The sequence below is a fragment of the Xiphophorus hellerii genome, chromosome 9 (genome assembly GCF_003331165.1).
Source record: "Xiphophorus hellerii strain 12219 chromosome 9, Xiphophorus_hellerii-4.1, whole genome shotgun sequence".
NCBI lineage: Eukaryota > Metazoa > Chordata > Actinopteri > Cyprinodontiformes > Poeciliidae > Xiphophorus > Xiphophorus hellerii.
The window spans coordinates 19,494,218-19,509,068 of NC_045680.1; the positions used below are offsets into that span (position 1 = coordinate 19,494,218).

The window sequence follows — 14,851 nt, forward strand, 5'->3', positions numbered from 1 at the left end:
TGTAGGTGCGAATATTTGACAAGAATTTAGCAGTGAGGTGTCGGAGGTGGGGGGCCGAGCTGAGAGTTTCCTGGCAGACGCTACAATTGCTCTTATCTGCCACAAGAGAGACTCTAAAATCCGTCAAATCAATCTCACAAGCATAAACACTTACTCACGAACTTACGAGAAACATGTTCATGAGTATCCACAACTCCTCACTGTGGCTTTATGTGACTCAAGTGTGCCACCTTTCAGTTCTCAATTAAGGTTTAATGCTCAATCATGGCAGCATCGGTGGAATAAATAAAACAAAAAGCCACGTCCTCCGCTCACTTTTCTCTGAGTTTGCCCCAGAGTCCAGAGTTTGACAGCAAGAGACGAGGAGAGCAGCGAGGCACAGAGCTGTCTCTTGTTTAGGAAGGAGAGTGAGCGAAGCTAACCATTAAAATTTTGCTGAAGCGTCCACACTCATTCACAGCTCCAATCTGTCTAACTATCTGGGTCAGTACTATTACTAGTAGGAGGAAAGAAACTCATTAGCGAGTCCACTGTATCTGCTATTCTAGACAGACACAGGAACAGATGGACAGGTCGACAAACTAAATCAGATGTAGAAACGAAAACGACTGAGCAAAAGAGGTTAAATTATGTACAATGCTAGTAAAATGTTTACATACGCTCAACATGAGGATGAATGGCATGTTTATCTGGGGAGTTTTTCAATGGAATAATGGAAAAATACATTTTCGATTAACTTAAGAATTTGGATCATAAGTTTAATTTTGTTGAAGGGTTTCTTTAACAGTGTCAAAGTAATGTTCACATGTTCAAATTTAATGTTCTGATATTATTCATACTGAATATTTGTCTGATCTTTATTTCAGAACTGATAGAGTTAATTCAAACTGGTGGGTTTCCTGGCATGGGCTCAGCTTTGAAGCATAGTCCATAATATTTTTGATATAGTTGAGGCTGAGGTTTTTCAAACTCTTTTATCTTTTCCAAAACCAGCTTAGATGTGTCTATGGAATCACTTTGCTGTTGGATGCGCTAATTTCTTTCAACGACATGACCACGGTACTGAACAGTAACACTGAAAACTGCACTATATTGGTGCAGTTTTAAAAGCTTATCTTGATTCTTTCCATGATTTTTCTTGCCATTAACCCAAAAGCAAAATCTTGTATTTGTCTAACAATAAAATGTTTCGCCACTAGAAAAGACATTTTGCTCATACATGCGAGAAGCTGGAAATTTCTGTTTTTCTTAATTGTTTAGGTTTTGGAGCAGTGGCTTATTTTTTAGCTAACACTCTCCCAGCCCATGGTAATGTGAAACTCACTTCATTGTAAACACTGACTCATACGCTTGTGTCCAAGCAATTCTTCTTGAATCATAGTGTGACAGGTTGAGTCAGATTTTAAGACTTGGACACAACTGGGGTTTTAGTAGCACAAATACCCCAAACTCACATTAAAACTGGTAGGAGTAAGCAAAAAGTCTTGACCTCAAGTGGACAGGGAACCAATTTATTTAAGTAAACTCAAACAGTGGTTTTTTTAATCCAGCTAGGTTATACATTAACCTTATTGAAGACTTGAAACAGCACGTGGTTTCTCTGCAATGTTTTAAGGGGAATTTAACCCAGCCTTAATAGGCACATATGTATGTATACATGAGCAAGCATATTTAGTTTTAACCATGCACTGATAAGAGAAAAATCACAATAAATTCAAGCATCTGCACTAAATTATTCTTGTTAAAATTCATTAAATTAGCATGTATGTAATACCACATCATTGCACCTGAACGTCTGAACAACACTCTGTGGAAACAGGAAACATCCAGGCTATATAAATTTACTATTCCTGTCGCAAAGATGGAAATATTAGCAGTCTCCGCAAACCATAGTCGACTGCAGCCAAAGGACAATTTATTATATTGGGTTTGTCAGAGCAAACCTGAACTGAATGTAAACAAGTCATTCCATCATTTCTGCCTGCTATGTCTGACCTTTCCTCTGTTTTTCTTCCTCCTACGAGCAGAAACTGATAAGGGATGATAGCTTTTTTTTCTCTGTTTTTTATAAATCTTTCACTGTGTGTGTGTATTTTATAGAAGAAATGACGTTTCATTTGAGAACATATTGCTTTCTGTACTGTCTGCCCAATACCCACTGAAATCCCCCTAAATGATTCACAGTGTGGGCATAGAGAGGTGGACTGAGTCCCACTCAGCCTCTTTCGAATGGTTCCCCTGTGTGCCTTGTTAACAAAGGCTGCTGCCTGGAGACCAATTCAAACCTGGATTTGAGCTGTTTTGGGCCTTTGTGATGTTCTGGCAAATGAACACAAATTCTAACAAACCTCTACTAAAACAGACCTCACCCTCAAGAGAGGTGCATTGTGTAAATTAATTAACATGAAAAAGCTGTTGCTGCCTCTTTGCATTTTCTTTTCTGTCCTTATTTGCTGGCAGCTTGGAATTGGTTTGCTCTCTCTTGCCAAATGGATGCGTTTGAGTCAACTAGCTGCCAAGTCCAACTTTTAGAAAACATCTTCTTTATGGCACCTGCTATACTTAAGTAAGTTGTTCTTTGCATAATTTTGAAAGGACTCTGTCAAACGGCTGTGGTTTGCAAGTAAGGGCCCACTTGTGCAAGTAGGAGCACTTTCCTAGTAGATTAAGCATTTTTAAAATTACGTAGTTAGTTCTTGTTAAATCACACACAACCATAAATTTATCAGATTTAAACAACAACCTAGCAAAATTTCTTTGCCTGTAGTTTTTCATTTGCATATAGACAGTCCTCAATACTCTATTCAATTTCTGCCATGATGCAGGTAGAAAAGAAAATGATATCTGCTTGACTCCTGCAGGATTGCAGTGGAGCATGTGGCTTTATTATTTACAGCAGTTAATGGACGAGAGGTGGGAGCATTCTGAACAGGGCACCAGTCTGTCAAGGAGACATACTGCGCAAACAGCTATTCAACTATCCTAAGAGCAATTAGGAAGCCGGGATGCCTGGAGAAAATCGATGTATGCACAGGGGGAACCTGCAAACTGCATGTACAATTGGCTCAACCGAGGTTCAAAACCAGAATGGGGTTTTTTTTGTTGTTGTTGTTGTTGCAAGACAACAGTGAATTTAAAAAACAAACTGTTGTAGTGTTCAAATTACCACTTGACATGGGGCAATTGACACAATTTTTTTTTTTTTGTTAATTGTGTTGTTTTATTTGAAAGTTAATTGCATAAAAAAATAATCTAACAGGCAGGAAGAAGGGAAATCCCCCTCCACTAGAGGAAAAATATTATTTATTGACCTTAAGTTAGGTGACATGCTGTTATCACCAATATGCATCAATTAGTGCAATAAACTAGAATGTTAGTATGTTTGCTAACATTTATTAACTAATTACTGTGCTTACATATGTTTGATTTCTACTATAACTCTAACTATGAATTATTGAGGTAAGCTCTCTTTTAGGTCCAATAATAGCAACAAATCAAATGTTGGAGAGGCATTCTCTGCTTAATATTGAGACTAATTTTGAATGATGTGTTTAGGCCTTGTTTCAAATGACTGGACCGTTTGTTCATACATTTCATAGAAGAGCTCCAAACAAGCAAAATGTGCCGTTAGTGAGATGACGCATTGATGAAATATGTTACAGAGAATGGTATCGGCCTACATCTATTACCTTTTATCCACAAATGTTACGCAATTTAAAAATAAATAAATAACAGAATTAAGTCAGAGCTTTCAAATCATTCAACATGAAAGTGAACTAGATCAGTTTTAGTCCGTGTAAAGGAGACGTTTTTGACACTTTTCGTGAATTACATACATACACAACACTGTGAGCTCAACATAAGTGTGTATTGCCACACTGTATTTCTAAGCTGTCTGACTAATGCATGCTGTAGAGAAGCAGAAGAATATTGACGTTAGGCACTCAGGAGCAGCCATAAAGCTTCTGTAGTTTTCATGTTCCCAGCCCATCTGTTACAATTATATCACATGGAAGTAGTCCCATAAGATTTGTTTTTTCAGATGGAGCATTAAAATGTGACAGAATCATATATATCTGTATTAAATTGGCTGGAGCAAAATCCATTTAGCTGTTATTGTGACTTTGTGTACGTATTTTTCCCAAACAGTGTTTGTCTTTATAGTGTAATATCAGTGTTGTATAAAGTACTGAAATCTCAGAGTCAAGTAAAAGTACAAGTACCTCTCCAAAATATGACTTTGGTAAAAGTCGAAGTCACTGACTGAAATGTTACTTGAGTAAAAGTCTTAAAGTATCTGAAACTTCTTGTACTTAAGTATGGAAATTACTGTAAAAATGGATGTACTCAAGTAATGTAATGAAAAGTACAAGTAAAAAGTAAAACAAAGCAAATGCAGTTTGAATGACATTTTTTATATTTTGGTAAACTTGTCAAATACACTTAAAATAATGTACCCAACCAAGTGCAGGCAAAATTAAACCTGCTAATAGATATACCTGCAGGCATCATTTAGTTAAGAAAATTAGGTGCTTTACCTATAGCACAAGGTTAACTTAACCTGCTTTACAACTGAACCAGCTTCTTAGTATACCCTCCAGGACAGAAAATACAAAGTTTTTGTAAGCCTTAAGTTTTCCCTTCAAGTAAGGTCAGTGCTGAAAATGAGAAAAATAAATAGTACAGAAAATGCGGCCAACATGAAGAAAAAGAGCTGTTACGATTACTCTACTTCACAAATCAGTGAATCAGTCAATCCTACAGTCAGTAGGTCATTATGCAAAAGAAAAAAAGAATTGGGAGGGAAATGCAGCTTATTGGCATCTGTAAACCTGGTTTTGAACTTGCATGCCTTTCCTATATTCGCTAAATTTAGTCTAAATTGCTATCGCTATGGCTTCTGTCCCCCCTTGAACAGAGGAGTCTAGGTAGCCTGCTACAGTCAACATTAAGCCTAAGCTAAATACACCAAGTGTGGAACTGAAACAATGCCAAACAAAGTTCATTTATGGTCAAGATTTCACAATACAGTAGTGCCTAGTGACCAAGCTATAGTTACTGAAACAGGAGGATTATAACCATTTCATAAGACGTTACCTCGATGTGTTTCTTCAAGTTGGACGGGGAGTTTTTGTAAGATAGAATTTCCATGTGACTGCTACTGATTGCGAGACTTGTTTTGTGTTTAATGGGAGAAGCGAAACAGGTTCGCTTCTGTTTCGCTTCTCAATTAAAAGTAAAGAAGTAAAGAAATCAAGAAATGGCAAAAAATGTGGAATGAAGATAAGAAAGGAAGAAGATTATATGAAGTACAAAAGTCAGTTTGAATTCGAAGCATTAATGAACGAAACAGAAGAGAAGAAATAATAATTAGTAGATTAAGAGTAGGTCATACCTACTTAAATGACATGCTTTATAAAATAGGGAGGAAAAATAATGATAAATGTGAGAGATGTGGAGAGAAAGAAAATGTAGAACACATATTGATGAACTGTAAGTCAAATGAACTCGAAAGGGAAGAATTAAAGAGAATAGTTAGAAATATGGGGCATGAATGGAATCTTAAAGGTATATTAGGAAATGAAGGAAACATAACAGATATTCACAAATTAAGGAAAGCATTGTTTATTTATCTTAAGAATACAAAATTAAAAAGTAGAATTTAATAGATATGAAGTAATGCTTCTACACACTCATGTACAGTAGGTGGCGGTATGCACCTTAAAGTTGCTTGTGATCCGCCATAATAGAAAAGAAGAAGAAGAAGAAGTATCCTATTGGTGGTGATGAACAAGCCCAGGCAAGCAGGCTACCGACTTTGTTCGGTAGCCTACTTGCTACTTGCTAATCAGTAGGTGGGGTCAAAACACTTGCGTTTCTCTCTCTCGCTTTTTTGTAACGAGTAACTAAACCACACTTTGAAAATGTATCGGAGTAAAAGTACGCAATTAAGTTCGGAAATATAGTGAAGTAAAAGTGAAAGTCATCAAAAATTTTCATACTCCAGGAAAGTATGAAGTACTCCAAAATATACTTAAGTAAAGTAGTGAAGTATTTGTACTTCGTTACTATACAACACTGTGTAATATAGTATCTTAGAAATTTGTAAAAGGACCACAACCTCTTGAATACTTTAATTCAGTTGGAATGGAAAGGAAATGAATCCAAATGATTTTGTTTAATTATTGAAAAGCAATATCTGGGTTTCGTTTTTAATTTAAATTCAAGGGCAACTTTTTTTTTTTATTGCTGCTCTTGTTTACCGGGTTAGTAAGGCGACCTTACCAATCGTGCGGCCTAGTTCTCTGGTTCTGTCCTCATTTTGAAATGTGCTCCTATCACACAATGCTTTGTGATGATGAGCGGTTACTATATTCCGGCTATTAAAAACTGAATATTTGGGTTAACAGACAGTTCAGGATCTGACACGCTCTACAACATCTTGGCGTGTTTGATGAATAAACGCTAACGCTGTTATCACACTGAGTCCTACGTTTCCGCTCATATTTGCCTATCTAAAAACTTGTTTTAAACTTGAAGAAATAAAACATGTTTCGCAAAACATGACGTGTGTCACTTATGATGCAAGCCTATTTTGTACAATCAATTCATGAGATTTGCACAATCTCATGAATGTGAGCGACATGCACAGTCTGCTGCTGTGTAAGGGAGGTTGTGTGTGTTTAAAGTTCAGTGCTGAGTGAAATTAAGCAGAAAGTTTCTCAAAATGGGTCACAGCGCAATCAGGGGAAGCAGCTTCAAGAATTCACCATGCCGAGAAAACTAATGTTATTCTTGGGTTAGTGCTGCGACAACTGCATGTTATTCAAGTACATTTAGCATGTGCACAGTATATTTAACATCTCTGAGATGCAAGATGAAATTATGTACACCCCAGTATCAGATGGACATGAAAACTATGCGAGAGTAGCATTGAATTAAAGCCATGTATCTTCACACACTATTAAAAACAAAAGGCAGATGTGCAATAGTGTGACAGGACTATAAGAAGAAAACTCTAAAAAATAGGCTATCTGTGATGAGTTGAGGTCAGATAGTAATTGTATACGTTTCTTGTTCCAACCATTTTAGTTTCTAACTAAATCCTAACATCATTCAGAGATATTTCTGTTGTTTAATATATATAGGTATATAATCTAAAGTACAAAAAATAGCTGTTGCTTATCGACATCAAATTTTTCATATAAAAAACCCAGTGAAGCTCACCTTGCCCTCTGCATATTCCCATCCTGTTTGTTGTTTTAACATGACAAATTGAGATAAATGTAGTTCTCTACAGCTAACCTGATTTTAATCAAAGAGGGGAAAAATGATGGGCAAACATCGTACTGGTTGCAAATCATAACTGTCCTCGGTTCTCCACCTCCATGCCCCAGTCATTACATTCGGACTATAAATAAATACAGAGGCTACCACACAAGCAAATGGAGCTGCCAACCTGAGAACTGGTGGCAGGAAGCTGAGAGGAGGCAGATGAGCAGAAGGAATAACAATGAGGCCGAAATTAATCTTTGCAAAGGTTGGAAGGGCATGAAGTTAAAGCAGGGCGGTGGCTAATAATGATAGGCAGCCATTTCAAAGCCCTTTTATATTTTATATTAATTTGTTTTGTAGCATGTCATTTAAAAATACACAGCAAATAAACAGAGAAAAAACTTTTCCTGTCATGAGGTGTGGTGCGGGTTGGTGAGGCAGACGCTGTGGGCCCAGATGAGGTGAATAATGGAAGTTTAATGATGAAAATAAGTCCGGCAACAAGAAGCAGGCACAAGGAAACACTGACGGAACATAGACGCTAACATTGACGAGGACCCGACGAGGAACAAGGAACACAGGTGGAGTTAAATACACGGGAGGGTAATCACAGAACGAGACACACCTGGGAACAATCAAGGGGAGGACAGGACAACGAAGAGACTCAAGGACACAAAAAACTCTAAATGAACACAGAAAACACAGATCCTGACAGTACCCCCCCCTCAAGGGTGGCTACCAGACGCCCAAAAAAAAAAAAACACACAACAAGGGTGGGCGGAGGGGCGCCGGATGGGGGGCCAGAGTCCAGAAAAAACAAAAACACAACAAGGGTGGGCGGAGGGGCGCTGGACGGGGGGCCAGAGTCCAGAAAAACAAAAAACTACCCACCATCGTGGGCGGAAACACAAGAAGGGCCAAGAGTCCATAAACAAACAAAAAACCACCCACAGGGTGGGCGGAGGCAAAGGAGGCAGGAACCACGGAGGTGGTCCGGCGGTCGTCCGCGGCGGCGGGAACCACGGAGGCGGTCCGGCGGCCGTCCGCGGCGCTGGAGGCGGGAACCACGGAGGCGGTCCGGCGGCCGTCCGCGGCGCTGGAGGCGGGAACCACGGAGACGGGAACCACGGAGGCGGGAACCACGGAGGCAGTCCGGCGGCCGTCCGCGGCGCTGGAGGCGGGAACCATGGAGGCGATCCGGCGGCCGTCCGCGGCGCTGGAGGCGGGAACCACGGAGGCGGTCCGGCGGCCGTCCGCGGCGCTGGAGGTGGCGATGAGTCCCAGGGGCCGCCCACAGACGGCGACGACGAGCCCCCCGAGGCAGGGTCTCTGGTGGAGCACAGGGGGTCTCGGTCGGAACGCTGGGGGTCTCGGTCTCGGGTGGAACGCAGGGAGTCTCGGTCTCGGGTGGAACGCAGGGAGTCTCGGTCTCGGGTGGAACGCAGGGAGTCTCGGTCTCGGGTGGAACGCAGGGAGTCTCGGTCTCGGGTGGAACGCAGGGAGTCTCGGTCTCGGGTGGAACGCAGGGAGTCAGAGTCTCAGGAGGAACGCAGGAGGTCAGGGTCTCAGGAGGAACGCAGGAGGTCAGGGTCTCAGGAGGAACGCAGGAGGTCAGGGTCTCAGGAGGAACGCAGGAGGTCAGGGTCTCAGGAGGAACGCAGGGGGTCTCGGAAGGAACACAGGGAGTCTCGGTAGGAACACAGGGAGTCTCAGTCTCTGGTGCGCCGGCTGGTGCGCCGGCTGATTCGGCCTCGGGTGCGCCGGCTGGAACGCCGGCTGACTCGGCCTCGGGTGCGCCGGCTGGAACGCCGGCTGATTCGGCCTCGGGTGCGCCGGCTGGAACGCCGGCTGATTCGGCCTCGGGTGCGCCGGCTGGAACGCCGGCTGATTCGGCCTCGGGTGCGCCGGCTGGAACGCCGGCTGATTCGGCCTCGGGTGCGCCGGCTGGAACGCCGGCTGATTCGGCCTCGGGTGCGCCGGCTGCGCCGGTTGGGGGTGCTGGTCCCGGAGCTGGAGCTGGATCTGGGCTGGCGGAGAAACTGTGCGGATTGGGAGGCAGAGGGTTACCTCTCAGCACGGCAGCCGCCGTCAGGCACTCCCTCTCTGCCTCCTGTTGCAACTCCGCCAGCCCCAGATGCGGAAGTCGCGGGATCCATTCGTCCAGCATGATCACCAGGCGTGTGGCTATGTTCAGGCGGTGACGGGCGGAGTAAGGCTTTGCCACCTCCTCGACATAGTCCTCTACAGTTTTTAGTAATCCTGCTGGGTCCATAATAAAGCGAGCCTCACCGTTCGGTATGGTCGGGTCCTTCTGTCATGAGGTGTGGTGCGGGTTGGTGAGGCAGACGCTGTGGGCCCAGATGAGGTGAATAATGGAAGTTTAATGATGAAAATAAGTCCGGCAACAAGAAGCAGGCACAAGGAAACACTGACGGAACATAGACGCTAACATTGACGAGGACCCGACGAGGAACAAGGAACACAGGTGGAGTTAAATACACGGGAGGGTAATCACAGAACGAGACACACCTGGGAACAATCAAGGGGAGGACAGGACAACGAAGAGACTCAAGGACACAAAAAACTCTAAATGAACACAGAAAACACAGATCCTGACATTTCCACAATGAAAATATGTTGCAGTCGCAGCAGAAAGAAGAAGAAGAAAGAAAAAGATATGTAGAGAAACAGAGCAGGCTTTGGAGCTGAGATATTTAGTCATCTGCTTTCTTTCCTTGAATAAAACGCTCTCGCAGAAGCCTTTTGTGTGTGCGTGCCCTTTGCGATTTACTCATTTGAACTTTCCGTAGCTACCTGCAGCAACAAGCTCCGGATCCAGATACGAGGCCGAGTCATTGCCAGCTGCGAACAACATTTTCAGGTCTCGCTGCCTGCGGCGTCACATCAGCTGAAGTGCCAGAGCAAGGACTCCGCTCCTCATGAAAGATTGTGGGGCGAGCATTTTATTCCACATTTCCATCTGATTATTTGAATACACAGATGTGCGCGGCAGCCCTTTTGTGTGTGGATTTATTTTGCTTAATTTTGATATCGCTCTGCATTCCATGCATTAACGTAAAGGGGTTTCTCTTTGCCTCTGGCAACATATGCTAGATGCAAGTTCTATATGATCTCACCAGGCCGGCAAACGGCTTCATCATCACCACGTTCTCGCAGCCAGAGGTGGCAGAGAGGAATTATCACCGTCTAATTATCATCTCATCCTAAATCCTCACTTAGACTTCACACATGTAGACATGCATGGAATCTGAGCAGGACAGTTGCAGCTTCTAATGAGCATTCCCTCCACAATAATATCCATTAACAGAGTGCCAGCAGAGACCCGTGAGCGAGGCTCCGTTTTCACAGCCTCATTTTCTCTAATGCTGACATATTGTGAGTAATGCAAGCGCAGGCGCTGTGAAGGCTGCAATTACATATGTTTACGAGGAGTGTAAATTAAGCTCCACGGGGGTGCTCTAATAATAAATCTAATGATAAAAACCAGGGAGTTTCCTCCTAAGTTGAATCAATCTCTGTGACTCAAGAGTGTTTTGTCAGTTTCACGGGAGCAAATTTGATCCCGTCTCTAAATGACGTTTGTGAAATATGCCACAGCAGCACAGGGTAATCCATTTTTATCCTGCCATCTTTTTATATATATATTCAAAGAGAAAACAAAGGGGTTGTAACTAAGAAGACAAAAGTATGATCACAGCATAATAGTAAAATTTCATGAATTTTGAAATTGATTAACGCCACCACTTTAGCATTTGTTTTGTTTGTAATAATTTTTGCCCAGTCCTAAGCTACATCCACACCTCCCATCAACTCCGACCAGCTTCTGCTGAAGAACAGCATCCAGAGGCATTATTCTGCCGCCACCATGTTCTAACAAGGGGTTGGTGTAGTTTGACAAACGTCCAGTTCGCATGCATGTCAGTCAAAGATGTACATTTTGCTTTCATCTTGTGACTTTGCAGATTTTTATTTGCAGAAAATATCAAAAACCATGCAGGATTTTCCTTTCACTTTACAATCGTGCCCTGCTGTGTTGGTCTAACCCAGTCCAATCCAATAATAAAAAAAAAAAAACACAGAAATTTGTGAAAAAAAATTGACAAAATATAAAATGGATCAAGTTCAGTATATAGTTTTGCTGGCAGCTTCATGTATCGTTATTTGAAATGTTGTTGCCTCTTGAAAACTTTTGGGTTGTGCAGTAATCAGTCACACCAAACAAGGCTGAGGCATTAGGAGCCACTGCCATGCACAACTTTTTTAAATATCTGTCTGAACTTTTTGCAAGAAAAAACACACACAGTTATTGGACTTCTGATTTAATGAGCAAGAGAAAATATTCTTCACAAACATCTGCATCATAACCCAGTTCTACTTAAGTGAAATAGCTTATGAAAAAATAATCTTTTCTGAATTTAACCACCTGCCCACAGAAAGCTGTTGAAAACCTTCATGTTAATCAGTGAAACAAACCAATTAATGAGCCAGACTCGCTCTGCTCTCTAGCTTGTGACTGTTTCCTTTGATTTTCTAGTGGGCTTTTTTTATTATTATTTGAAGTCTTTGGCTGTGGGCAGATTAGTTCTAAAATAATTTTCAACAACATGCTCTCTCTGTGTGTGTGTGGGGGGGGGGGGGGGGGTCTGTGTGTGCATGTCTGTTTCAGACAGCTCACAGATCATAGAATCTTAGGTGGGACTCAAGCTGACAAACCCATGAGTCCCTTTGATTTATGCATTCAAACTGTACTATAAGCTTGTTAATAACTCACTAGAAATGACTTTATGTCCAGCATCTATTTCAGGCAGAGCACATATAGTCATGTTATCACACCAGAATTTCATGAACAATTTCAGATACAAAAGAATGATAAAAAATAAACCAGCTTAAGGGATACTTTGTGAAACAAAGAGCTGCATTACATATAAAATTATGTCTATGTATACTTACATAGACATAATTTTGTAATTCGTTTATTTTCTGTTGGACTCAAAACGACGACCTCTGTCAGAGACCTCACAGTGTTTCTTGTGTTCTGGTCCTCAGGGGAGCAAAACCAGAATCTGACTTCGAAGAAAACAATTTCAACCATTAAAAGCTTAATCAGTGCAGCTTTGCCACTTAACACACATATTTGTGTATCCTCTTAACCCGGCAGCCCGTGGAAAAATAAATCTTTGTCAACAGCTTTCGTCATGTTCGACTGGTTCTATGTGAAGCAGCAAAACTACTGCGAAACAATTTAGGACACTTGACGCACACATTTGTGAGCGAGAGCAACAGGCAACCAGGAAAGCGACCTCGCTTCTGTAAGTCTCCACAGCCCTCCCATCTCATTCCCAAATACCAGAGAATCACAAGATGCTTGGCCTGGTTGGTAATGTGTGAAGTGATGAGGTCAGATAACCCGTGGACATCCTAATTTAATCACAGATCAAATTGGTAATTCAATTTGTGCCTTCAGGGGAGAGAAGAAGAGACAGGAATAAAAAGTTAAGACGCAGGGCGGAAGAAGTTCCTCAGAAGAACTGACCAATCATGTTGCTCACCAGTGTTTCTTAACTAAATATTATTCCTATTATTATTTACCTGATCCCAGTAGCTTAGTCAGAAAGTTAATATAAAACCTTGTAAGAAGATGCATGTAAGAAGATGCTGAGGTCTCTCTCTGTCTCTCCTGTCTCCATCTGCCCGCCACTATCTGTCAATTCTCCACACTGATCTGAGCAGTCATGAGAAGGAGCAACTGTAGCTCAGCGTGGAAGGAACCGGAACAGCTCAAGACAGCGTGAAAAATCAAAGTGGTAATAGAATAGAATAGAATAGAATAGAATAGAATGGTGCCTACCTGAGGTAACGCAGCGGTTCTATGGTTTCAGGCTCTGCCTCAGCTGAGCTGTGGTTCATCTTGTCCGTCTGTCTTCACCCACCACGAGTCGGTAAACAGGAGAAAGGATAAGCTGTGCTCCCCCAAAGAAAACACTTCCGTCCCTTCTCCCTGACTCTGGTTGAATGGACGGGCTGTGAGACTGCGTGCGTGTGCGGGCGTGTGTGAGAGCGCGAGTGTCTTTTTCCTGGGAATAGACTGAAATCTAAATGGACTCTCTCACACACACACACACACACTCTCTCTCTCTCTCTCTGCAGCTCTTGATTGGTTCAGATGCTGGAAGGTAATTACTGGCTGCTTCAAAACACACACGTACACGTCCGTTCACACCGACAGACACACGCCCACGCACACACACACACACAGACACACAGCTTCTTGTCTCAATAACCCTTCCTCTCCTCTCTGTCTGTTTTTTCAGCTGCAGGGTCCCCTCGGCTCATTCTCTGAGAAAAAAAAAAAGGTCTGCCCTTTCGGTGACTCTCACACGGAAATCCAGCCAATTAAGAAGCAGGAGCCCAGTTGCTCTGACGGCTGATTGGCTCCCAGTCGTGGCTGTTTAGTCATCAGCATCTCCACTGGTCATCACATCACTAAAATTTGACCAGACAGGTCCATACATTAAACACATTCTCCTCAGCCCTGAACAGGTCATGGATGATACATGCTAAACTAAGAGGAATATCTTCACTTGCATTTATTTATTTTTTCTCTTGACATGACATAAGGGCATTTGTTTCTTATAACAAAAGATGGTATGAGCAATACTGCACTATGGTCACTAATATATGACAAATCAGCAAATGGGATTCTAACTTCACACACTTATCCATCTCCAGCGGTCATTGGGTGAGAGGCGGAGTACAGCCTGGTCAGGTCACCAGTCCATCACACAAAGACACACAACCCTGCAAATGGCTAGACTTAAGGGGAAATTACCTTTCAGTTATGTTTTTAGACTGTAGGAGGAAGCGAGAACATTCAGACTTTATGCAGAAAGACTCCAGGGCAGTATTTGACACATTGACCCCAGCACCTTTTTGATCCACACACACACACAGACCAAAAGTTTGGACACACCTTCTAATTCAATGGGTTTTCTTTATTTTCATGACTATTTATAAGGCAAGAAATCCCACTTATTAACCTGACAGGGCACACCTATGAAGTGAAAACCATTTCAGGTGACTACCTCTTGAAGCTCATCAAGAAAATGCAGAGTGAAAAAGCAGTAATCACAGCAAAAGGTTGCTACTTTGAAGAAACTAGAATATAAGGGGTATTTTCAGTTGTTTTACACTTTTTTGTTTAGTGCATATTTCCACATGTTATTCACAGTTTTGATGCCTTCAGTGTGAATCTACAATGTCAATAGTCATGAAAATAAAGGAAACTCATTGAATTAAAAGGTGTGTCCAAACTTTTGGTCTGTACTGTATATATACAGTATATATGTATGAAATTTTTGCTTCTTCATGTTAGCTTTTAAAACTACTGGACAGGAAATAAAATAACTACAAATTAGAGTCCTATAGGTAAAAGTGGGAATGTTCCAGACCAAATTGACAAAATGCTAATGGACTAGCAACCGGACACAGGGATCATTGCCAAACAGCATTATTGTAACTAATAGGTCATATAAAAAAATGATAAAATAAAAGACAG

The 14,851-nt window shown here is 41.9% G+C and overlaps 1 protein-coding gene across 1 annotated transcript in view; it reads right to left on the reverse strand.

The window, feature by feature from the left end:
• yjefn3 (YjeF N-terminal domain containing 3) overlaps nt 1-13,595 on the reverse strand; it is a 54,704-nt gene extending 41,109 nt beyond the window's left edge. Inside the window, exon 1 of the mRNA XM_032572950.1 lies at nt 13,145-13,595. Within this exon, the coding sequence (XP_032428841.1) occupies nt 13,145-13,203 (59 nt within the window). The 5' untranslated portion in view covers nt 13,204-13,595. The remainder of the gene's footprint in view (nt 1-13,144) is intronic.
• Between the last annotated feature and the right edge of the window lie 1,256 nt (nt 13,596-14,851).